Source organism: Lolium perenne, chromosome 2, assembly GCF_019359855.2.
Source record: "Lolium perenne isolate Kyuss_39 chromosome 2, Kyuss_2.0, whole genome shotgun sequence".
NCBI classification, from domain to species: Eukaryota; Viridiplantae; Streptophyta; class Magnoliopsida; order Poales; family Poaceae; genus Lolium; species Lolium perenne.
Window position 1 is genome coordinate 124,007,832 of NC_067245.2, and position 26,163 is coordinate 124,033,994.

A 26,163-nucleotide genomic window follows, 5' to 3' on the forward strand; every position below is an offset into this window, starting at 1 on the left:
TATACTACTACGGTGTACGTACTACTATGCGTAGACAAAATGGGTCTAAGCTTGGAGTCGTCTCATTTTGACTTTTGTGTATGTACTGGGTCGTATGGGTAGATGTGCTAAACTATGTACTACTACGTAGCAAGTTTTTCCCTTTTTTTCACTCCCCGCGCCTCAGCCCTAACGGTGCATAGGAGACATATTAAGTATTATTTGCCGTATATGAATTTGGTATTATAAATGCTCATACTTTACAATTTTGAATACAGTTCGTCAAGCATCATCTGCACAAGATTTATTAGCGAAGAAGTACAGGCGATGCATTGTTGCTGGCTGGCCGCACAAGATTGACGGATTTCTGGACAAGTGAATTATTACATTTTGGTGATAGTGCACAAAAAATCCGCAGCCCGTGTCTGGGGTGATAACCGTCGGAGAGCTCACTTGCTGAGAGCTCTCTTACTACTCCCTCCATCCCAGTTCACAGAGCTTTGCACGTATCCCAAGATTGCCTATTTTACCAACATAATATCAATTGTATAAAAATTATATCATTAGAAAGTAGAACATTTAAGCTTTCTAATGATATATATTTTATAATATATAGTTTGTATTATGTTGACAAATTTATGACCTAGAAATACGTGCAAGCCTATATATGAACCGAGAAGGAGGTAGTATTTTGTCTTGTCTTCGGCGGGATGAGTGAGTAAAACTGTAGGTGAAGTTGTAGAATCAAATTTTGCTACCAATATACTCTTCACCTATCCTCCGGACCGGCCGGAGACTTGTTGTATTATCGAAAGTGTATAATGTCTGTAGTGTGCATTATGAATTAATATAATTGTTTTTTCATAATAATTTTTTGTCAAACATTTCTTTATGTCTATAATAATTAGGTTGATTATTTCTTCCCTCAGTCTTCCAAAAAGGTTGTTCACCGGATGAACTTGAAAGCGTGGATCTCACACGCCTCTGACATGGTGCGCATGGTCTGTCAAAGAGGTTGTGCATTAGCGTAGCTGCTCAAGTTCTCCACTCCGACGTGACCCCTCCCGTACCTGCTCAAGTTCTCCACTAATTTGTGCAAAAAATATTTCTCCACTACGATGTGACCCATGCCGTATCTGCTCTGCCCGAGAGGAGAGGATACATTTATGGCCCGTTGTGCAGCTGATTTCTTGCTCATGTTTGCGCGTGTGTTTGACCATTTCCTGATAGTAGTAGTAGTGGTAAGGATCCGATGCAAATTAGCATGAGAATTTTACCAATCGAATTGAATGGCCACCATACATAATTTGCTAAATTACATTCTGGACCAGTTCCTTCACATGAAATTGACATACTCGTACTAGTGGTCACCATAGAATAGACACACATGCACTTATATTTCTACATAATTACAACTCGAGGGCAAGGATCCTACGGTACAACTCGTAGCTCACGTACCCATCTTTTGCTGCGTACTTGAGGTGCATCGGGGAGAGTGGCTTAGTCTCCCATAAGTCGTGCTTGTCAGATGAGAACTTTGTCTTCATGTTCTTGTAGGACCCTCGATGATGGCCTCTGCTAGATTAGCCATTCCTACCCGGGTCTTGAATATATCTTGGATGTCGACGTGGTACAGCTCTAGAATATGTATCTTGGCATGGGCAAGCATGACCTTGTCATTTCTAGTGTCAACGCTCGCGAAAGTAATACCCTTGCGCTCAAAAAAATTGTTCAGAGCCGGACAATGTTTGAAGGAACTGTTGTAGTGGTACACGAGGACGTGCTGCCGCATGGAGATTTGCAAGACGACCATCTCTTGTCGCTTGCACGTGCTACGTGGGGTGTACTCGAGGTCAAGTCCAACGAACATGTTCTTCTCCTTCTCGAGCCATTTCTCATACATGGCTAGGATTCGCTCCATAGTAGCTTCTTCATTGGTGTAGACAACTTCCAGAGTCGTGGTGCCATGGGCAGTGATGTGATGGGTCTCCGTATGGTTCCCGACGTCCATGCGTGGGAGGTAGAGCTACTTTTAGTGTGTGTGTGTGTGGAGTGGGGAGGGGGGAGGGATCGCTGCGGAATGAGTGAGGAAGAGTGTAGATGGATGCTGAAGAATGAATGGGAATTTGGTACTACCTCCTTCAGTTAAAAGGCTAGTTTTGCATCACTGATACGTCTCCGACGTATCGATAATTTCTTATGTTCCATGCCACATTATTGATGATATCTACATGTTTTATGCACACTTTATGTCATATTCGTGCATTTTCTGGAACTAACCTATTAACAAGATGCCGAAGTGCCGATTCTTTGTTTTACGCTGTTTTTGGTTTCAGAAATCCTAGTAACGAAATATTCTCGGAATTGGACGAAATCAACGCCCAGGTTCCTATTTTGCCACGAAGCTTCCAGAAGACCGAAGAGGAGACGAAGTGGGGCCACGAGGTGGCCAAACCCTAGGGCGGTGCGGCCCCTGCCTTGGCCGCGCGGCCCTATGGTGTGGGCCCCTCGTGTCGCCTCCTGACCTCCCTTCCGCCTACTTAAAGCCTCCGTCGCGAAACCCCCAGTACCGAGAGCCACGATACGGAAAACCTTCCAGAGACACCGCCGCCGCCAATCCCATCTCGGGGGATTCAGGAGATCGCCTCCGGCACCCTGCCGGAGAGGGGATTCATCTCCCGGAGGACTCTACGCCGCCATGGTCGCCTCCGGAGTGATGTGTGAGTAGTTTACCCCTGGACTATGGGTCCATAGCAGTAGCTAGATGGTTGTCTTCTCCTCATTGTGCTTCATTGTCGGATCTTGTGAGCTGCATAACATGATCAAGATCATCTATCTGTAATTCTATATGTTGCGTTTGTTGGGATCCGATGAATAGAGAATACTTGTTATGTTGATTATCAAAGTTATGTCTATGTGTTGTTTATGATCTTGCATGCTCTCCGTTACTAGTAGATGCTCTGGCCAAGTAGATGCTTGTAACTCCAAGAGGGAGTATTTATGCTCGATAGTGGGTTCATGTCTCCGTGAATCTGGGGAAGTGACAGAAATCTCTAAGATTATGGATGTGCTGTTGCCACTAGGGATAAAACATTAGTGCTATGTTCGAGGATATAGTTACTGATTACATTACGCGCAATACTTAATGCAATTGTCTGTTGTTAGCAACTTAATACTGGAGGGGGTTCGGATGATAACCTGAAGGTGGACTTTTTAGGCATAGATGCATGCTGGATAGCGGTCTATGTACTTTGTCGTAATGCCCAATTAAATCTCACAATACTCATCATAATATGTATGTGCATGGTCATGCCCTCTTTATTTGTCAATTGCCCAACTGTAATTTGTTCACCCAACATGCTGTTTATCTTATGGGAGAGACACCTCTAGTGAACTGTGGACCCCGGTCCAATTCTCTATACTGAAATACAATCTACTGCAATACTGTTCTACTGTTTTTTGCAAACAATCATCATCCACACTATACATCTAATCCTTTGTTACAGCAAGCCGGTGAGATTGACAACCTCACTGTTTCGTTGGGGCAAAGTACTTTGGTTGTGTTGTGCAGGTTCCACGTTGGCGCCGGAATCCCTGGTGTTGCGCCGCACTACATCCCGCCGCCATCAACCTTCAACGTGCTTCTTGGCTCCTACTGGTTCGATAAACCTTGGTTTCATACTGAGAGAAAACTTGCCGCTGTACGCATCACACCTTCCTCTTGGGGTTCCCAACGGACGCGTGTTGTACGTGTATCAATCACCACTAGACAATTTCTCATTGGACGGTAAAAATTCTTCCTAAGCTACGTGCATTTATTTAATTAGAAGAAGTAACCCTCCTCCAATTACTCTCCAATCGCATGCTATTCCCTGCGGTGAAACTTAGTGGGAGCATTTTTCTTAGTTGCATTCCCATTTGCTTCGTTTTCCACCGCACACCTGCAAGCAAATTAACATGCATAGGTCAGTTTGTTTCGTTCTCCACCCCACATGCATGCAAACATGTTTCCACCGAGCAACAGCTATATATATCAATATTGGGTCGTCCAGCCGTTCCACTTCACGAGATTTTGGCACATGTTCAAACCATTCCATATTCTCATTTTCAACCGAAAATAATCTCTGGTTAAAGTGGGAGCATTTTTCTTAGTTGCATTCCCATTTGGAACTGAAAAAGTCTAAGATGCGAACCCCCCACTTGCAACCCCTAAAAGGCACCTCTACATTTTTCAGGTAAAGTAGGCCACATTTCAGTGGCAATTGCCAACTATTACGAATTTTAATTATTCGTAGCTAGTTTCGCGCATTTAAATAACTTTATGTCGATTTATTGAAAGTAATTCAAAGTAGCACTGTAGGTGTGTTATAACTTGGTCCTACAAGTCCCGAAATATCTTATTTAGATACATATTACTGATTACATATATAAACCGATGATAGTGCTAAAATACTCAACCCCTTTCTATGAATAATCATGTCGACCATTTTGACCCAGTTTTGAAATAATTAAAAGAAAATGAAGAAAACCTGAAAAATGAAATCCTTTCTCATGGAGTGCAAATATGTGTACTAGTTCACAGTATAAATAATAAACCTCTAATAGGGTAATAAGAAACATATTTTACACACTGAACGGACTATCGTGTACGAAGATTCATAGGTTTCAAGCCAAATGACATAGTTATGGCCATATTTGTGGCATAGCTTGCTATAACGTGCCCGAATTGCGCATGGTGGTGCATCTTGACATTCCCAACAATGTTGCAAACTAGAATTTTCAACTTTTTGGTATAAATAAAATCATTTTTCATTTTCTAAATGACAAAGTAGGTTTATTTTGTGAATGAGATACAATGGCACCTCTACATTTTTCAGGTAAAGTAGGCCACATTTTAGTGGCAATTGCCAACTATTATGAATTTTAATGATTCATAGCTAGTTTCGTTCATTTAAATGACTTTATGCTGATTTATTGAAAGTAATTCAAATAAGCACTGTAGGTGTGTTATAACTTGGTCCTACAAGTCCCGAAAAATCTTATTTAGATACATATTACTTATTACATAGAGAAACCGATGATAGTGCTGAAATATTCAACCCCTTTCTATGAATAATCATGTCGACCATTTTGACCCGGTTTTGAAATAATTGAAAGAAAATGAAGAAACCTGAAAAAATGAAATCCTTTCGCATGGAGTGCTAATATGTGTATTAGTTGACAGTGTAAATGAGAAACAACTAATAGGGTAATAAGAAACATATTTTACTCACTGAACGGACTATCGTGTACGAAGATTCATAGCTTTCAAGCCAAATGACATAGTTATGGTCATATTTGTGGCATAGCTTGCTATAACGTGCCCGAATTGCGCATGGTGGTGTATCTTGACATTCCCAACAATGTTGCAAACTAGAATTTTCAACTTTTTGGTATAAAGAAAATAATTTTTCATGTTCTAAATGACGGAGTAGGTTTATTTTGTGAATGAGATACAAAAATACGGTTCCAAAAGGAACCTCTACATTTTTCAGGTAAAGTAGGCCACATTTCAGTGGCAATTGCCAACTATTACAAATTTTAATGATTCATAGCTAGTTTCGTTCATTTAAATGATTTTATGCTGATTTATTGAAAGTAATTCAGATTAGCACTATAGGTGTGTTATAACTTGGTCCTACAAGTCCCGAAAAATCTTATTTACTTATTATATAGAGAAACCGATGATAGTGCTGAAATATTCAATCCCTTTCTATGAATAATCATGTCGACCATTTTGACCCGGTTTTGAAATAATTAAAAGAAAATGAAGAAAACCTGAAAAAATGAAATCCTTTCGCATGGAGTGCTAATATGTGTACTAGTTGACAGTGAAAATGAGAAACAACTAATAGGGTAATAAGAAACATATTTTACTCACTGAACGGACTATCGTGTACGAAGATTCATAGCTTTCAAGCCAAATGACATAGTTATGGCCATATTTGTGGCATAGCTTGCTATAACGTGCTCGAATTGCGCATGGTGGTGCATCTTGACATTCCCAACAATGTTGCAAACTAGAATTTTCAACTTTTTGGTATAAAGAAAATCATTTTTCATTTTCTAAATGACGGAGTAGGTTTATTTTGTGAATGAGATACAAAAAAATACGGTTCCAAAAGGCACCTCTATATTTTTCAGGTAAAGTGGGCCACATTTCAGTGGCAATTGCCAACTATTACGAATTTTAATCATTCGTAGCTAGTTTCGCGCATTTAAATGACTTTATGCCGATTTATAGAAAGTTATTCAGATTAGCACTGTAGGTGTGTTATAACTTGGTTCTACAAGTCCCAAAAAATCTTATTTAGATAAATATTACTTATTACATAGAGAAACCGATGATAGTGCTGAAATATTCAACCCCTTTCTATGAAATGCCCCTTCTGCCCGGGTCGAGGGTACTGTAGTGGCTTTTAGACCCGGCCATTTTCCCCAATTCTACAAACCCTAGGTCCGGACATCCACCAGCGCTCGCATGCTTCTTCTCGCTCCAGTTCGCCGGAAACCTCGTTTCCCTGGGAGCATCCGCCGGCCGGCCTACTACAATCCCTTCTCCCTTCGCACGCGTTATCTTTTTAGCTGGCGATGATGACGCCCAGCGGTCCACCATCTGTATAGTTCCCCTTTCGCTCAAATTCTATTCGATTATTTATTGATGTCGCATTTGTGTGGTCGACTGATATGAATTAGCAAGTTGGTCGCTAAACTATCTGATAGATCTCACGATGTTGGTTCATTACCTGCGTTTCATTGTTTCCTTCATTTTGTTAATCACGCACTCACACACATCCTATGCACTATTGCGTTTGTGATTCTTATCCTAGATCTCGACATATTAAAGAACACCCTGAGCTGTAGCGGTCCTAGCGAACTTGTACATTCTCGTCCACCGGAGTTGGTTGCTAGCAGAGTAGCTTAGGTCAAAGTTCCTCCATCTTGTCGTTCCTCATTATATATTTGTATGTGTTGTGATATTCTTCATGTCAAGCTTCATCTATTTGCTGTGTCCCACGAAAGTTGTCGGAGATTTGACCAAAAAATGGATGTATCTACTAATAGTACTAGCAAAGGGAATAGAAAGTCCGAACTGATGGAAAGGTCTAGTACAATCCACTTATACGCTTCAGAGCACTTCTTACCAGCCCAGTAGTACGAAACATTACAACATGCCATCCAAGAAACGTACTGGTGGAGTACTCCATATTTACGTGCCTTAAAAATATTTTGTTTGATTCCGATTGCAATGTAATTATAATAAAGCTAGCTTGTTTGACCAATGCATTGGTGTGTTTCTTTGAAGTGTTTGAGGTTCGAAAGCACACCAACAGGTGGCACCAATGTTCCGCTAGGCTGCAAAAGGATATCGGCATATGTGCCCCATGACGAAGATGATGCTCTGCATCCCTCATATGGCCAGAAGCTTCAGCCCTCACCAGATATATTGACATCTAAGGTCCTAGTTCCTCCATGTCGTTGCGCCTTATCATATATACGAGTCAGCTTCACGTTCTTATCACTTTATGAATATATTGTTCGAATTTTGCACCTTAATTTTTGTATTTTCTTTGTTCCTTAAATGATATCGTAATTTTGTCAAAATTCATATTTATCTGGACATATTTTGCGACTTCTTTCGTGAGACGGTGGGAGCATGTTTGCTAGTAGTGCTAGCACTATATGCATTGCCCGTGGAGGCAATGCCAGCGAGCTGCTCGCGCCATGCTTTCCTGAATGACCATGTTTCGCTTTTACCAGGGTAAAACTAATAGGCTTAACTAGGGGCCTCTGGATGGAGCCATAAAATTCCCAGGCACAGAAAAATCATTGCCAGACCTCCAAACTTCTAGACCTAACAGGTCAAGCTACAGAATGTTGCGGGAATCACTCGATGATGTAGATGAAGCACCTAGAAGAGCTACGCCTGCAAGGAAGTGCCGTATAACAAAACCTAGCCATGAGCCAAAGATATCATGTCGCCAGAATCGTCCACTTACTGAAGGTAAGTTGTAGCACATGGTGCTTACTGCACTTAGACTATTGTACTGTAAAGTGCTAACTTTCATTTAGGTTAGCTCTTGTTGCACGATGACCACATGCTTCTTGCCTCCTCTGTTTGTTTATATTTTTCATATATTGATGCTACAGAACAAGACCTCCTCCATCCTGTTAACAAAGGAAAAGTACTCAGCAGGTTGCCCCGATCGCGGGGTGGCAAACTGCCAATCGTCATTCCAAGAGGGAGGACAAGGCCGGAGTCAGCTCTCATTGCTGCCAAGTTTGTAACAGAATGCAACATTGCAATCAGGAACCACGTGCATGTGCGCACGCATTGGAAGGACTACAGGGAAGACACTTGGCTCCTCGGTGACTTTATTGGCAAAGTTGTTGTTAGTACATACTGCATTCCTTTCCGCGTTGTTTGTCAAGCCTTTAATTTTCAGAGATTGTGATTCTTATTTATGTTCTTTCATCTCACTAGGAAAACTTTGATATGGACACTGAAGTTTCACTAGTAAAAGCTTCTTGTAAAAAGCATCTACAGAAAGGAGTTCACCAACAACGACACCTCCTGAAGAAAGCGTACTTTGATATCCATGCTCTCAATGATGTTCCGAAAGAAAGCCCCGTCACATCGATGACTAACGCTGAGTGGACCAGACTTGTGACATATTGGACGGAGACGAAGAGCATGGTTAGTTTTCCCTGAAATCAGATTTGATGTGTTGTATATGAGTATGCACATATTTCTAATTCCACTATTCATGCAGAAAATCTATCAAACTAACACCATGAACCGTTCAATGGTTCAGTTCCAGCAAACAACTGGGTCACGCAGCTACTTATCACACTTGGAAAATCTGGTAAGTAAAGACATGTCCCTAGCTCAACAGAATAGTGCAATGGGTGCTTGTTTTCTGGAGTTATTCAGTTTATTCTATGTTACATTCGTTTGTATCTCACAATATCACCTTAGTGTATCCAATGCCTTGTATCAAAATTGATGCTAAATTACTGTTTTGGTAGTAGCTGTTTGAATGCGAAATTCATGTTTCGGTAGTAGCTGATCCTTTCTGCACAACTTGGGTTCCTAATTAGTTATATGTTCTGCATCAAACTGCTCTACAGAAATCAGATATCAATCATGTAAAGTCTCTCTTCACAGAGACCCATCGAACATATAAGTTGGCTGCATGTATGTGTTTCTTTCCAGGGACCTGAATACGATGATAAAGAACCAACTCCTCTGGATCTGTTCAGGGAGACACACTGCAGCAAGGTGAAGGAATTATCCCCTGCAGTAGGAGATGCACTTGTAAGTCAGCATGGAGGTATGTTTGCTTATTTTTTGTTGCTTCTGATAGCCATGCATATTCATTGCAAATCAAGGCGGCGATGCATACAGAGCTCTCTGTACCTAATGAAGATGGAGAAGGAAGACTGAGGCCTAGGTTATATCCGATGTCCTTGCTAAGAAAACTAAGAAACCTATGTTTCTTCAGAATGTGGGTGTCGAGCATAAGCCCTATACATCCTGTATGAGCACTCTATCTGCACAACTTGACAGAGAGAAGACGGGGAACACAGACCTGCGGGACGTTCTCAACAACCAGCGGCATGAAATGGAGGAACTGACCAGCCAGATTGAGGAAAGTGAAGAGAAACATTGTGAGTTGGAGCAAAAGTTGCAGGCTTTGACCAGATTGTTTGATCAGCAAAGATAGCCTTTCAAATAGCCAAACTCTAACATGGTAATGGTGCGATGCGGACCGTTTCTTTTTTGCGCTCCCGCTTCTGATGGTGAACGTCCCACTTGTAATTGCCTTCCACTCCTCGTGTGATGGTTCATTTGTGCCATTTTGAGAATCCGAAATTGCAGCTGTCTAGATGTATTTTTTATGCATGTAACCATTTTATTAATCATGTAATATTTGCGTTATTGTTGTCGGTGGTGTGTCGCCCTTAACTGGGCCGGCGATGAGCCGCGCCTTAGTGGGCCAAAAGCCCTAAACTTTAAGGTTTCATTTTTGGGCTCGCTTACAACGGGCCCAGTAACAAGTTTCTGTTATGTTCGGCCTTACCTATATTGGTCAGATGGGCTCAGTAGGGCTCCTTTATTTTGTGAACTGTCACTGTTGGGCTTGCGTATAACCAGCCCAATATCTACCAGTCAATGGGCTGGAAGAGTTTTCTATGGGTCGCGCCATAAGGTGGCCCAGTCATGGTTGGGCCGTCTCCGCCTGATCATGGTCGGTTATGTACGTTGTGGGCTACATTTTTTGGGCTGAAGTCCGTACGTCATAATGGGCTATCCGTACGTCGACACGTGTCAGCTAGTGATTGGTACAGAAAATGGCATTCTGACGAGCCGTACAAGCGCCACGTGGGCGGCTAGGTCCACATGTCGGGCCACGTGTCCGGTCATAATTGGTTGACTGGTGATTTCTTTTTATGTACAAGTTCGGCACGTGTCCAACTGTGGAGCAAGCTCTGCCAATCAGGATGCGCCACGTGTAATGTACATGAACTTTGTCGGAAGCATACATTGTCGGATGATGTCACTCTAGAGGACATATGAGTATATCACGTGACACGGTAGAGCCGACAGAGACACACGTTCTCTGACATGTCTAACCTCCTGCTGCGTACGGTTATTCCCGTCACAATGCACCGGGCCGGCTGGGCTTTGGGCTTGGACCTAGCCGTCATGGATCCATGACGGAAAAATCTAACCGTCAGGATGGCCATCTGTGATGCGATATCCGCCACGGTCTGATACGTCCCAAACGTATCTATAATTTCTTATGTTCCATGCTACTTTTATGATGATACTCACATGTTTTATACACATTATATGTCATATTTATGCATTTTCCGGCACTAACCTATTGACGAGATGCCGAAGAGCCAGTTGCTGTTTTCTGCTGTTTTTGGTTTCAGAAATCCTAGTAAGGAAATATTCTCGGAATTGGACGAAATCAACGCCCAGGGGCCTATTTTTCCACGAAGCTTCCAGAAGACCGGAGGGGAGACGAAGTGGGGCCACGGGGCACCGCCACACTAGGGCGGCGCGGCCTAGAGGGGGCTCGCGCGGCCCTAGCGTGTGGGGCCCCCGTGACTCTCCCGACTCCGCCCTTCCGCCTAATTAAAGCCTCCGTCGCGAAACCCCCAGTACCGAGAGCCACGATACGGAAAACCTTCCAGAGACGCCGCCGCCAATCCCATCTAGGGGGATTCAGGAGATCGCCTCTGGCACCCTGCCGGAGAGGGGAATCATCTCCCGGAGGTCTCTTCATCGCCATGATCGCCTCCGGATCGATGTGTGAGTAGTTCACCCCTGGACTATGGGTCCATAGCAGTAGCTAGATGGTCGTCTTCTCCTCATTGTGCTATCATGTTAGATCTTGTGAGCTGCCTATCATGATCAAGATCATCTATTTGTAATCCTACATGTTGTTTTTGTTGGGATCCGATGAATATTCAATACTATGTCAAGTTGATTATCAATCTATCATATATGTTATTTATGTTCTTGCATGCTCTCCGTTGCTAGTAGAGGCTCTGGCCAAGTTGATACTTGTGACTCCAAGAGGGAGTATTTATGCTCGATAGTGGGTTCATGCCTCCATTAAATCTGGGACAGTGACAGAAAGTTCTAAGGTTGTGGATGTGCTGTTGCCACTAGGGATAAAACATCGATGCTTTGTCTAAGGATATTTGAGTTGATTACATTACGCACCATACTTAATACAATTGTCTGTTGTTTACAACTTAATACTGGAGGGGGTTCGGATGATAACCTGATGGTGGACTTTTTAGGCATAGATGCATGTTGGATGGCGGTCTATGTACTTTGTCGTAATGCCCTGATTAAATCTCATAGTACTCATCATGATATATGTATGTGCATTTTTATGCCTTCTTTATTTGTCAATTGCCCAACTGTAATTTGTTCACCCAACATCTGCTATCTTATGGGAGAGACACCACTAGTGAACTGTGGACCCCGGTCCTATTCTTTACATCTGAAATACAATCTACTGCAATTGTTCTTTACTGTTCTTTGCAAACAAACATCATCATCCACACTATACATCTAATCCTTTGTTTACAGCAAGCCGGTGAGATTGACAACCTCGCTGTTACGTTGGGGTAAAGTTCTGTGATTGTGTTGTGCAGGTTCCACGTTGGCGCCGGAATCCCTGGTGTTGCGCCGCACTACAATCCTCCGCCTTGAACCTTCAACGTGCTTCTTGACTCCTACTGGTTCGATTAAACCTTGGTTTCTTACTGAGGGAAACTTGCTACTGTGTGCATCACACCTTCCTCTTGGGGTTCCCAATGGACGTGTCAACTACACGCATCAAGCAAATTTCTGGCGCCGTTGCCGGGGAGATCAAGACACGCTGCAAGGGAAGTCTTCCACTTCCAATCTCTTTACTTTGTTTTTATCTTGCTTTACTTTATTTACTACTTTGTTTGCTGCATTATAACAAAACACAAAAAAATTAGTTGCTAGTTTTACTTTATTTACTGTCTTGTTCTCTATATTAAAAACACAAAAAAATTAGTTACTTGCATTTACTTTATTTAGTTTGCTTTATTTACTACTGCTAAAATGGGTACAGTTGAGAATACTAAGTTGTGTGACTTCACTAGTACAAATAATAATGATTTCCTATGCACACCTATTGCTCCACCTGCTACTACAGCAGAATTCTTTGAAATTAAACCTGCTTTACTGAATCTTGTTATGAGAGAGCAATTTTCTGGTGTTAGTTCTGATGATGCTGCTGCCCATCTTAATAATTTTGTTGAACTATGTGAAATGCAAAAGTATAAGGATGTAGATGGTGATATTATAAAATTGAAATTGTTTCCTTTCTCCTTAAGAGGAAGAGCTAAAGATTGGTTGCTATCTCTGCCTAAGAATAGTATTGATTCATGGACTAAATGTAAAGATGCTTTTATTGGTAGATATTATCCTCCCGCTAAAATTATATCTTTGAGAAGTAGCATAATGAATTTCAAGCAATTTGATAATGAACATGTTGCTCAAGCATGGGAGAGAATGAAATCTTTGGTAAAGAATTGCCCAACCCATGGACTGACTACTTGGATGATCATCCAAACCTTTTATGCAGGATTGAATTTTTCTTCGCGGAACCTATTGGATTCAGCTGCTGGAGGTACCTTTATGTCCATTACTTTGGGGGCGGCAACAAAGCTTCTTGATGATATGATGACAAATTACTCCGAATGGCACACGGAAAGAGCTCCACAAGGTAAGAAGGTAAATTCTGTTGAAGAAACCTCTTCCTTGAGTGATAAGATTGATGTGATTATGTCTATGCTTGTGAATGGTAGATCTAATGTGGATCCAAATAATGTTCCTTTAGCTTCATTGGTTGCTCAAGAAGAGAATGTTGATGTGAATTTCATTAAAAATAATAATTTCAACAACAATGCTTATAGGAATAATTTGGGTAACAACTATAGGCCATATCCTTCTGCTAATAGTAATGCTTATGGTAATTCTTATGGGAATTCTTACAACAACAATAGAAGTGTACCCCCTGGTCTTGAAGCCATGCTTAAAGAATTTATTAGTACACAAACTGCTTTTAACAAATCTGTTGAGGAAAAGCTCGATAAAATTGATATTCTTGCCTCTAGAGTTGATAGACTTGCCTCTGATGTTGATCTTTTAAAATTGAAAGTTATGCCTAACACTACAAGAAATCTGCCATAATATGACTTTTTTTTAATGACTGGAAATCAAAATGTCATAGCTTTATGACGTTCCTAGCTTTGACCGTCCTTGGCCACTCCGGGGAGGGCAAAACCCTAGAAAATCGTGACGTTATTGGGCAAAAACGTCATTGGCAATTTAGGTCAAAACGTCATTAGCAAAATTAAGTGGCCTACGACGTTTTTCCAATGTCGATTGCGACAAATCAATAGCGTTATTGGCATTTGGCTCAATACAATGGTATGTGTTTGGCTGCCATGTCATCCATTTTGCCTATGTGTCCCTTTTCGGGTCCCACGCGCCTCACACGTGTCACTGGAAGCAACTGGCTTGAACTAACTGACATGTAGGACCAACTGATACTTGTGGGACAAAGGCGTCTTGTTATTTTTTTCTCTGTGCCGTCCACCATTTTAATGGGCTGCTGGTGATATCCTCCTCTTTTGGGCTGTCCTCTACTAGGCTGCTGGCTGCTGGCCTACCCCACGACGGCCCATCCGGTGGTTGAATTGCTGGCCCGACGGCCCATCCGGGGGTTGAATTGCTGGCCCGACGGCCCATCCGGGGTTGGAGTGGCTCCCGATGGAAATAACTGGCAAAAATTGCGTTTGCGGGGACTCGAACCCTCGACCTGGCGCTGCCGCACTACCACTCCCTACCGCTTTGCTACAATAGTGTTGTTGACACAAGTATGGTTGTACATGTATATAGACATGATAGACTAATCAGTTGTCTTCAAAATCCCTCCACCTCGATCAAAATCCCTCCGACCAGGTGCATCTAGCTAGGGTTCCTCCTCCGACCAAAATCCCTCCGACCAGGTGCATCTGTTGCATGGCGGCGTAGTTCCCAGCCTGCTCGGGCAGTTCTTCTAGGTCAGGAGCGTCGTCGCGTCACCGCCGGCGGCCGGGCACGCCCATCCCGTATCGGCAGCGGCCATTCGATTATGAGCCCGCCGACGTATGTGACTGTGGCGAGAAGATGCCGCAATGGATTTCTTGGAGTGATCCGAATCCTGGGAGAAGATATCGGAACTGCAAAATTCGCTCGGTTAGTCTTCGAGCACGCCCCCCCGCCCCCATTCTGAATTTCCTGGAGCCCGCCGTCTTCTGAAGTTTCTTTTCTACTATGGCTTACTTATCCTCTTTTGTTCTTCATCTGTCAGATTGCTGGTGGAATAGGGTGTAAAGTGTTTAAGTGGATTGATGATCCGCTGGATGCACGTCACAAAGAGTTAGTTCGTGATCTGCGTGATGCTGTTTGGGATCGAGATGAAGAAATTGAGAGGCTCCAGGTAGAAATTGAGAGGCTCCAGGAAGAAAAGTTTTTGCTTGCTGCAAGGAAACAGAGCAACCCTGAACCAAAGAAAATGAGAGGCTTCATGGTTTGGGTGCTATCTGTAGCTTTTGTCATCTGTTGTACCTGGGTGATGTGTAGGAGAAGAAGCTAGAGTATATGCTAGAGTTATTGTGTTGTAATTCCAAACATTTGTCTGTTCGTGCCACAATGTTTAGTTCCTGAATTTGAACCATGTCTATGTATGTGTGCAATTCTGTTCAGTTGAAAATGTGTTCTGTTGAAAATGAGTTCTGTTGAAAATGTGTACGGCGGCCCCGCCCATATATGGTCGCCGGCGTCAGCCATGCACGGCGGCGCCGCCCATATATGGTCGCCGGCGTCAGCCATGTATTGAAAAAATTGGGCATGGATTCCCCTAAAAATTGGGCATGGATTCCCCAAAAAAATTGGGCACAAATTCTGGGAACAAAAAGCTGACATATTCAACATAAATTCTGGGAAAAACAAGCTGGCATGTTCAACATAAATTCTGGGCCAAACAACCTGACACATAATCTGAAATAAACTGACATTACACAAACTACAGATTCAAACTGCTATTCATCCATTACACAAACTACAGATTCAAACTGCTATTCATCTTCTTCGGAAACTGGACGATTCCTAGTCCTATTTCCTCCATCATCAAGATCATCACTGCAATATTGGTACATTGTCTGATCAACCTCCTTGATTTCTTCAGGCACAACTTCCTTGCTCCGTTTCTTCAGTTTGTCCACAATGACTTTTTCAAGTAGCACACGTACCTGGTCACTTCTCGTCCTACTCCGTGCAGTGCCTTCTTTTTCTTGCACAGGAACTTGACTGGAATCTTCATCTTGATATGATAGTACAGCAACACCGGGTCCCTGTTCATTTTCTTTTACACTCCATAGATGTCTATGGTGAAATTTCTGCACAACTTGCCATTTTCCTTTCAACTTAGTGTCTGGCACATAAAAGACCTTGGTTGCTTGTGATGTCAGAATGAAAGGATCAGTCTTGTACCAAAACTTTTCTGTGTTAACACTCTTGAAGTGTCCATCATCGTCGAATCCGGGTTTCCTACCACCAAGGTCAAACCAGTCACACTGGAAGAGGACAACTGACCGATGGACGACACCGCTGGAGTTGTATTGCAATCTGATGATGGATTTCAGCTGACCAAAGAAGTCAATGCTGTTGCCATCATGATCTCCCTCAGAAACGATTCCACTATTTTGTGTCTTTCTGTTCTTCTCGCGGTCAACAGTATGGTACTGAACACTGTCAACAACACATGCCGAATATAGTCTCACTCTAAAATCTGGTTTGCACGCCAAAGCATAGAGATCAGGACAAACATCATATCGCATTTTTCCAATCTGCAAAAAATCAACCAGGGGGTGAGTAACACACACAGAAAATTTATATCATGAACTTTTCCAATCTTCAGAAATAAACCAGCTAAAGATCTCACATGAGTCTGAAACCATCTAGCAAAGTTCTTGGCAAGCCATCTATCAACATTGATCTGACCACCTAGTTGGTTCAACTCTTGTTTGCACAGGCTGGAATGGCAACAGAAAATAGATCCTAATTATTATTTGGACATGCTGCAATAACCTATCTATATATGGGGATGAAGAGAAACGTACTCGATGTATGGATCAACCTCAGGGAAACTTCGGAGCACATACCACACCATGTTGTCATAGTCCTCACCTGCATACACATATTGAGAGGCTCCAATAAATTTCACACCGTGTTTGAAAACAGACAGATCACCAATATGTGAATCATCCCGCTCCGGATTTCTGCTTGGACGGTTGAATCTTGTTTCAACATCGTCGAAGTATCTCGAGCAAAATGTCAGGCACTCATCAACAATATATGCTTCGGCAATCGATCCCTCCGGCCTGGCATTGTTCCGGACATAACGCTTCAATGTTAGCAACCTTCTTTCGACTGGGTACATCCAACCGTAATGCACTGGGCCTCTAAGCCTTGCCTCTTTTGGTAAATGGATGGCCAAATGCACCATCACGTCGAAGAAAGATGGGGGGAAGATCTTCTCAAGTTTGCAAAGAATAACTATGATTTCCTTTTCAAGTCTGTCCAGAACGTCTCTCTTCAGTGTTTTGCAGCACAGCTCTCTGAAGAAATTTCCAAGCTCAGCAACCGCTTCATATATGTCTTCATGGATTGTTCCTCGAAGGCCAGCCGGTAAGATCCTTTGAAGCAATATATGACAGTCATGGGTCTTCAGCCCTTGAAGCTTGCACTTATCAAGAAAGAACACAGTTGGATATGTTAGACGCGTACCCATCTGGAAACCTCACAGCTTTTATGAATTCACAAAAAGCAATTTTTTCTTGTTTACTCATTGTATACCACGCCTGTGGCATCTCAAAAGAGTCAGCTGAAATAGGCTGCAAATGCAATTCACGTCTTATGCCCATGTCTTCCAAATCAAGCCTTGAATTCACAGTGTCTTTGGTCTTGCCTTGTATGTTCATGAAAGTACCAATCAAATTGTCCCAGATGTTTTTCTCGCTGTGCATTACATCGAGATTATGCCTCAGCTTTAGATCTTCCCAGTATGGCAAGTCCCACAAACATGATCTACGGCTCCAACACTGACCGTCCTCACATTTCCTTTTCTTCTAAAGCTTGCCTGGTATCACATCTCTAACCCTATCAAGTTGTTGCTTCAGCTCTTCTGGAGTGAATTCCGGTGGCTTCTCACGGCTTTCAGAAGCACCATCGAATTCTTTGCTATTTCTCCAAGGATGGTGCCGAGGTAGCCAACGGCGGTGCCCAATAAAGCAGATTTTGTTCCTTAATTTCTTGGAGCAATTCTCTTTGTCACAACGCACACATGCCTGGTAACCAGCTGTGGGCCTCCCTGACAATGTGTGCAGTGCCGGATAATCATGAATACACCATAAGATTGCAGCACGGAGATCAAACTTGTCTGGACTATTGGCATCATATGATTTTACACCTTTCCAGAGCTCCTGCAGCTCTTCCATCAAAGGCTCCATGAAGACATCAAAATCTTTTCCTAGAGAGGATGGACCAGGGATTAGCAATGCAAGCATGAAGTTGGACTGATCCATACATGCCCACGGCGGAAGGTTGTATGGCACCACGAATACAGGCCACATGCTGTAGGAGTTGCTCATATTCCCGTAGGGATTAAAACCATCCGTGGCAAGTCCAAGCCTTATGTTCCTGGCATCAGCGGCAAATTCTTTATGAATATTGTCAAAATCCTTCCATGCATCCCTGTCTGCTGGATGATTGAGATCATTCTCCACGTCTTGCCGCTTCAGTTTGTGCCACTGTACTTCCTTTGATTGCTCCTTTGAAAGAAACATTCTTTGCAGCCTTGGAATCAATGGGAAGTGCCTCAACACCTTCTCTGGGATCTGTCTCCTACCATCAGCATCTTTCCAACTGGAGGCTTTGCACTTGGGGCAATTATTCTCCTTGGCATAATCCTTCCGGAACAATACACAGTTATTCGGGCACACATGGATACTATCATAACCAAGTCCCAACCTGCCGATTATGCTAAGTGCCTCCTTGTATGACTTTGGTATTGAGCTAGTAGGGTATTGCAAGGCCAAAATCAGGAGTATCGCGTTGAATGCAACGTTGCTAATCCGGTAGTACGACTTGGCCTGAAGTAACTTGACTGTGAGTGAAAACCTTGACATTGTACCCCCATCACTGGCTGCTCGCTTGGCTTCCTCTATCAACTCAGCAAATATAGTGTCCTTTCCAGCACCTTGCGGTTCTTACTTGTACAAATCAGCAAGCAGATCAGAAATTCTATCATCTTCGTAACCATCTTCCTCTTGCAAACCAAAATAGTGTGCCTCTGCATCACCTCCACCAACATGGTGTTCCCCTGCATCACCTCCATGTCCAGCCGCAGGTTCACCTCCATGTCCAGCCTCAGGTTCACCTCCATGTCCATGTCCAGCTTCAGGTGCACCTCCTTGTCCTCCATGTCCAGCTTCAGGTAGAGGATGTAATGGTTCTCCATGGAAGACCCATCGGTCAAAAGTGCTTGCCATCCCAAAAAGAAGCAAATGAGCCTCTACTACATCTAGAGGTTTTGTGCACCGGTTAAGACAGCTACGACATGGGCACAGCACCTGATCATCATTGGCAGCACTCAAGCGAACAAACTGCATAAACTCTGCCACTCCCTTTGTGTGTTCAGGGGAAAGCCTTCTAATTCTTGTTGTAATCCAGCGTCTGTCCATCTGCGGAAGAACAAAATGATGCAATTAGCACACACCTAACTGCACAGCAGTTCCAATTTCAAGCAATGCACAGCAGTTCAATTCGATTTTGTGAACTGATGAAGAAGAACAGATCGAGAGGGGAGAGATGAGAGGGGTGCAGACCGGGAGATGCGGAGGGGCTCGTCGTGGGAGAGGGACGGGGCTCGTCCTGGAGAGGGACGGGGCTCGTCCTGGAGAGGGCGAGGGGCTCGTCCTGGAGAGGGCGAGGGGCTCGTCGTCGGCGAGGGCGAGGGGCTCGTCGTCGGCGAGGCAGATGGACAGCAGATCCCTTGCTCGGACGCAGCGCTGGCACACCCACCACCGCCGTCACCTCGGATCACAGAGATTCGATATTGTGAACTGATGAAGAAGGATCACAGAGATTCGATATTGTGAACTGACGAAGAAGAACAGATCGAGAGGGGAGAGATGAGAGGGGTGCAGACCGGGAGATGCGGAGAGGGCTCGTCGTCGGAGAGGGCCGGGGTTCGTCGTCGGAGAGGGACGGGGCTCGTCGTCGGAGAGGGACGGGGCCGGTGACCACCGCCACCGCCGCCGCCGAGTTGCGGAGGGAGTTGGATTCGAATTTCTGCTAGGTTATCGGAGGGAGTTGGATTCGGAAGGGATATTTGGGCTTCTCCTGGGCGCCAAAAAAAAATCAAAAAGTGTGAGGGCTGGGAGTCGAACCCAGCACCTCTAGATGTGTCAACGTGCCAGTTAACCAGTGGAGCTATTGGAGAGATCTTGTCAGCTTACCATCCTTTATCCTTTACATAGTGGAACTAAGGCAACTTCTTTTTTTTATAGTTATGGATATGATCTTGGTACATAATCTATCATAGGGGATACTGATTTAGGACAACAGTTAATTTGTACAGGAGCATTAGCTAAGCAACAGGCTAATATATGACTAATAATTAATTACGACTAGCAAACTATATATATCTATATATACTCCAGCATATATAGACCACCAAAAGTACATTATATTACACATATATAGTGCCAGCCTTGAGCTCAATAACATAGTACCAAAAGGACACGTTAATTATAGATACTACCGAGGAGGTTCAACACTCATTTACTTGAGCACATTACATCGACCAACAGGCCATTAGATAGTACCAGATCAATCGATAAGAGGTTCAACGCTCATATTACTTGAGCTCATACACACATATATATATAGTACTACTAGCTTAATTAGAGAGGTTCAGCCTGCTAGCACATTTCTCGAGCTTCCTGACATACAACTTGAGACCGCCCCGGGCGCGAATGCGGAACCAAAACACAAAGATATCATTTGCCTTCATCTTGCTCTTCCGCACCACAGCACTCCAGTTTGTTGTGATCACTGCACCGTCAAACTTCCCTTTGCCCTGGAAAATCCTCACTTTCACACCATGTCTCTCACTGTAAGAGACAAGAAAGTCATTGTCTGGAAGCTGCATATTCGTCGAGATGTACTGCTGGGTAAACTTCCGGTTGAAGTACTGCAGATTATAAGATGCAAAACTTCGTTCAGATGAAGTAATTGTCAACATATAAAGATGCAAAAACATCCTTGAGATGGAGTAATTATTTACCATTCTGGAACTGCCTTCCACGGTACTTGCACTCTTTATAGTGCACACATAAAAAGGAATTGCGGGGCGCTTTTGGTCAACAAGATATCTCAGGGTTTCAACTTGTGTAGGATTCATTTCCACTAGATTGGGATACATGCAAAAGTCATCCCATTCCTCACCTGCCTCTATCCTGGGACCTACATATAAGGAAATCAGGGAATAAGGCCTAGTTTAAAGTTTTCCTAAAATTGAAGTATATCAAACCAACAGTATTTATAGAAACTGAAGTATTCCTTGAATGCTACAAATTGACTAGCTATTATGCCAAACCGAGACTAATTAAGCATTTGACCTATATCCTGCATCTATAACTACTATATATATTTTTTACCTCGACGAGTCAGATGGACATCAGCAGGAGGAGGAGGAGCAACTTCCTCATGCTCAGCTGCACAATCCATTGCTGCAGCATCATCAGCTTCCTCTTGCTTGACGTGAACCCTATCTAGAGCACCATGCTCACCTTCGGAGGATGAGCTGATGTCGATGGTCTCAACGGCTGATACGTCTCCGACGTATCGATAATTTCTTGTGTTCCATGCCACATTATTGATGATATCTACATGTTTTATGCACACTTTATGTCATATTCGTGCATTTTCTGGAACTAACCTATTAACAAGATGCCGAAGTGCCGATTCTGTTTTCTGCTGTTTTTGGTTTCAGAAATCCTAGTAACGAAATATTCTCGGAATTGGACGAAATCAACGCCCAGGGTCCTATTTTGCCACGAAGCTTCCAGAAGACCGAAGAGGAGACGAAGTGGGGCCACGAGGTGGCCAGACTATAGGGCGGCGCGGCCCAAGCCCTGGCCGCGCCGGCCTGTAGTGTGGGCCCCTCGTGCCGCCTCTTGACCTGCCCTTCCGCCTACAAATAGCCTTCGTCGCGAAACCCCCAGTACCGAGAGCCACGATACGGAAAACCTTACTGAGACGCCGCCGCCGCCAATCCCATCTCGGGGGATTCTGGAGATCTCCTCAGGCACCCTGCCGGAGAGGGGATTCATCTCCCGGAGGACTCTTCACCGCCATGGTCGCCTCCGGAGTGATGAGTGAGTAGTTCACCCCTGGACTATGGGTCCATAGCAGTAGCTAGATGGTTGTCTTCTCCTCATTGTGCTTCATTGTTGGATCTTGTGAGCTGCCTAACATGATCAAGATCATCTATCTGTAATACTATATGTTGTGTTTGTCGGGATCCGATGGATAGAGAATACTATGTTATGTTAATTATCAAGTTATTACCTATGTGTTGTTTATGATCTTGCATGCTCTCCGTTATTAGTAGATGCTCTGGCCAAGTAGATGCTAGTAACTCCAAGAGGGAGTATTTATGCTCGATAGTGGGTTCATGTCTCCGTGAATCTGGGGAAGTGACAGAAATCTCTAAGATTATGGATGTGCTGTTGCCACTAGGGATAAAACATTGGTTCTATGTTCGAGGATGTAGTCACTGATTACATTACGCGCAATACTTAATGCAATTGTCTGTTGTTAGCAACTTAATACTGGAGGGGGTTCAGATGATAACCTGAAGGTGGACTTTTCAGGCATAGATGCATGCTGGATAGCGGTCTATGTACTTTGTCGTAATGCCCAATTAAATCTCACTATATTTATCATGACATGTATGTGCATTGTTATGCCCTCTCTATTTGTCAATTGCCCGACTGTAATTTGTTCACCCAACATGCTTTTATCTTATGGGAGAAACACCTCTAGTGAACTGTGGACCCCGGTCCAATTCTCTATACTGAAATACAATCTACTGCAATACTGTTCTACTGTTTTCTGCAAACAATCATCATCCACACTATACATCTAATCCTTTGTTACAGCAAGCCGGTGAGATTGACAACCTCACTGTTTCGTTGGGGCAAAGTACTTTGGTTGTGTTGTGCAGGTTCCACGTTGGCGCCGGAATCTCTGGTGTTGCGCCGCACTACATCCCGCCGCCATCAACCTTCAACGTGCTTCTTGACTCCTACTGGTTCAATTAAACCTTGGTTTCTTACTGAGCGAAACTTGCCACTGTGCGCATCACACCTTCCTCTTGGGGTTCCCAACGGACGTGTCAACTACACGCATCAAGCAAATTTCTGGCGCCGTTGCCGGGGACCTGAAGAAAAGTTACACCACAAAGATTTCTATCTCCCACGTCAACTGCACGCCAGCAGCAAATTTCTGGCGCCGTTGCCGGGGAGATCAAGACACGCTGCAAGGGGAGTCTCCACTTCCCAATCTCTTTACTTTGTTTTTGTCTTGTTTTATTTTATTTACTACTTTGTTTGCTGCACTAAATCAAAATACAAAAAAATTAGTTGCTAGTTTTACTTTATTTGCTATCTTGTTTGCTATATCAAAAACACAAAAAAATTAGTTACTTGCATTTACTTTACTTGATTCATCATGTTTCCTTTTAATTTTACCACAAAAGACATACCGGTAGGACGTGGGTCTATAGTTGGGAGAAATAATATAGAGGAATTTTTCAACCATGTTAGTACCATTGACGATTTTGAGGATAGACACTTGGTAGACCTTGCTCCTACTTATGAAATTGCTGCTGCTGCTTTAGTTCGCATGTTGGAAACTAAATTTGTTAATCTCAATCCTATAATCCAACACATGTTTCTCACACTTGGTGATATGGAAGAAGGGGAAAAGAAAGATTTTGTTTTAGAAACCCTCCTTAGAGAATTTGGTGGTATAGCAAGAGAGGCTAGAAAGGTCTTTGCTAAATATGATATGCTTGGTTCTTATACCAATTTTGTTAGTCTCCTTGAAAAGATGGATATGGATAGAATAAAGTACACTAATAATATTAATGATGGTGGGGAGATCAAAGCGCCGATACCATGTAAGCGCCTAGCGATAAATGAAGCGCTAGAAAATAACTATGCTTGGCTTGTTCCTGAAAATTTGTTTGATGAGAGTAGCAAGCCCAAGACTAATGAAAAGGGAGCCGCTGAAACTTATGTATCCAATATACTATGCATGGTTGAGAAAACTCCAAACCCCGCTGAAGATTCACCGTCTCTCGATAATACTTGATACACACTTTCTGCGCCTAGCTGAAAGGCGTTAAAGAAAAGCGCTTATGGGAGACAACCCATGTTTTTACTACAGTATTTTTGTTTTATATTTGAGTCTTGGAAGTTGTTTACTACTGTAGCAACCTCTCCTTATCTTAGTTTTGTGTTTTGTTGTGCCAAGTAAAGTCTTTGATAGTAAAGTTCATACTAGATTTGGATTACTGCACAGTTTCAGATTTCTTTGCTGTCACGAATTTCGACCTGCCTCCCTGTAGGTAGCTCAGAAAATTAAGCCAATTTGCGTGCGTGATCCTCAGATATGTACGCAACTTTCATTAAATTTGGGCATTTTCATTTGAGCAAGTCTGGTGCCATTTTAAAATTCGTCTTTACGAACTGTTCTGTTTTGATAGATTCTGCCTTTTATTTCGCATTGCCTCTTTTGCTATGTTGGATGAATTTCTTTGATCCATTAATGTCCAGTAGCTTTATGCAATGTCCAGAAGTGTTAAGAATGATTGTGTCACCTCTGAACATGTTAATTTTTATTGTGCACTAACCCTCTTATGAGTTGTTTCGAGTTTGGTGTGGAGGAAGTTTTCAAGGGTCAAGAGAGGAGTATGATGCAATATGATCAAGGAGAGTGAAAGCTCTAAGCCTGGGGATGCCCCGGTGGTTCACCCCTGCATATTCTAAGAAGACTCAAGCGTCTAAGCTTGGGGATGCCCAAGGCATCCCCTTCTTCATCGACAACATTATCAGGTTCCTCCCCTGAAACTATATTTTTATTCCATCACATCTTATGTGCTTTGCTTGGAGCGTCGGTTTGTTTTTGTTTTTTGTTTTGTTTGAATAAAATGGATCCTAGCATTCACTGTATGGGAGAGAGACACGCTCCGCTGTAGCATATGGACAAGTATGTCCTTAGGCTTTACTCATAATATTCATGGCGAAGTTTGTTCTTCGTTAAATTGTTATATGGTTGGAATTGGAAAATGATACTTGTAGTAATTGCTAAAATGTCTTGGATAGTGTGATACTTGGCAATTGTTGTGCTCATGTTTAAGCTCTTGCATCATATACTTTGCACCCATTAATGAAGAAACACCTAGAGCTTGCTAATTTGGTTTGCATATTTGGTCTCTCTAAAGTCTAGATAATATCTAGTATTGAGTTTTGAACAACAAGGAAGACGGTGTAGAGTCTTATAATGTTTTCAATATGTCTTTTATGTGAGTTTTGCTGCACCGCTTCATCCTTGTGTTTGTTTCAAATAGCCTTGCTAGCCTAAACCTTGTATCGAGAGGGAATACTTCTCATGCATCCATATACTTGAGCCAACTACTATGCCATTTGTGTCCACCATACCTACCTACTACATGGTATTTCTCCGCCATTCCAAAGTAAATTGCTTGAGTGCTACCTTTAAAATTCCATCATTCACCTTTGCAATATATAGCTCATGGGACAAATAGCTTAAAAACTATTGTGGTATTGAATATGTACTTATGCACTTTATCTCTTATTAAGTTGCTTGTTGTGCGATAACCATGTTTCTGGGGACGCTATCAACTATTCTTTGTTGAATATCATGTGAGTTGCTATGCATGTTCGTCTTGTCTGAAGTAAGGGAGATCTACCACCTTATGGTTAAGCATGCATATTGTTAGAGAAGAACATTGGGCCGCTAACTAAAGCCATGATTCATGGTGGAAGTTTCAGTTTTGGACATATATCCTCAATCTCATATGAGAATAATAATTGTTGCCACATGCTTACGCATTAAAGAGGAGTCCATTATCTGTTGTCCATGTTGTCCCGGTATGGATGTCTAAGTTGAGAATAATCAAAAGCGAGAAATCCAAAATGCGAGCTTTCTCCTTAGACCTTTGTACAGGCGGCATGGAGGTACCCCATTGTGACACTTGGTTAAAACATGTGTATTGCGATGATCCGGTAGTCCAAGCTAATTAGGACAAGGTGCGGGCACTATTAGTATACTATGCATGAGGCTTGCAACTTGTAAGATATAATTTACATAACTCATATGCTTTATTACTACCGTTGACAAAATTGTTTCATGTTTTCAAAATAAAAGCTCTAGCACAA

At 42.9% G+C, this 26,163-nt stretch overlaps 1 protein-coding gene and 1 pseudogene across 1 annotated transcript; both read right to left on the reverse strand.

The window, feature by feature from the left end:
* Positions 1-1,522: 1,522 nt before the first annotated feature.
* Positions 1,523-1,990, reverse strand: LOC127328797 (uncharacterized). Its single transcript, XM_051355369.1, has one exon. The coding sequence runs from the start codon at positions 1,988-1,990 to the stop codon at positions 1,523-1,525; it is 468 nt and encodes a 155-aa protein (XP_051211329.1).
* A 13,715-nt stretch (positions 1,991-15,705) lies between these two features.
* Positions 15,706-21,421, reverse strand: LOC139835594 (uncharacterized; annotated as a pseudogene).
* Between the last annotated feature and the right edge of the window lie 4,742 nt (positions 21,422-26,163).

Bases quoted from the DNA above. Each gene is read 5' to 3' on its own strand.
- LOC127328797 (XM_051355369.1), bottom strand. From the start codon at position 1,990: ATGGACGTCGGGAACCATACGGAGACCCATCACATCACTGCCCATGGC.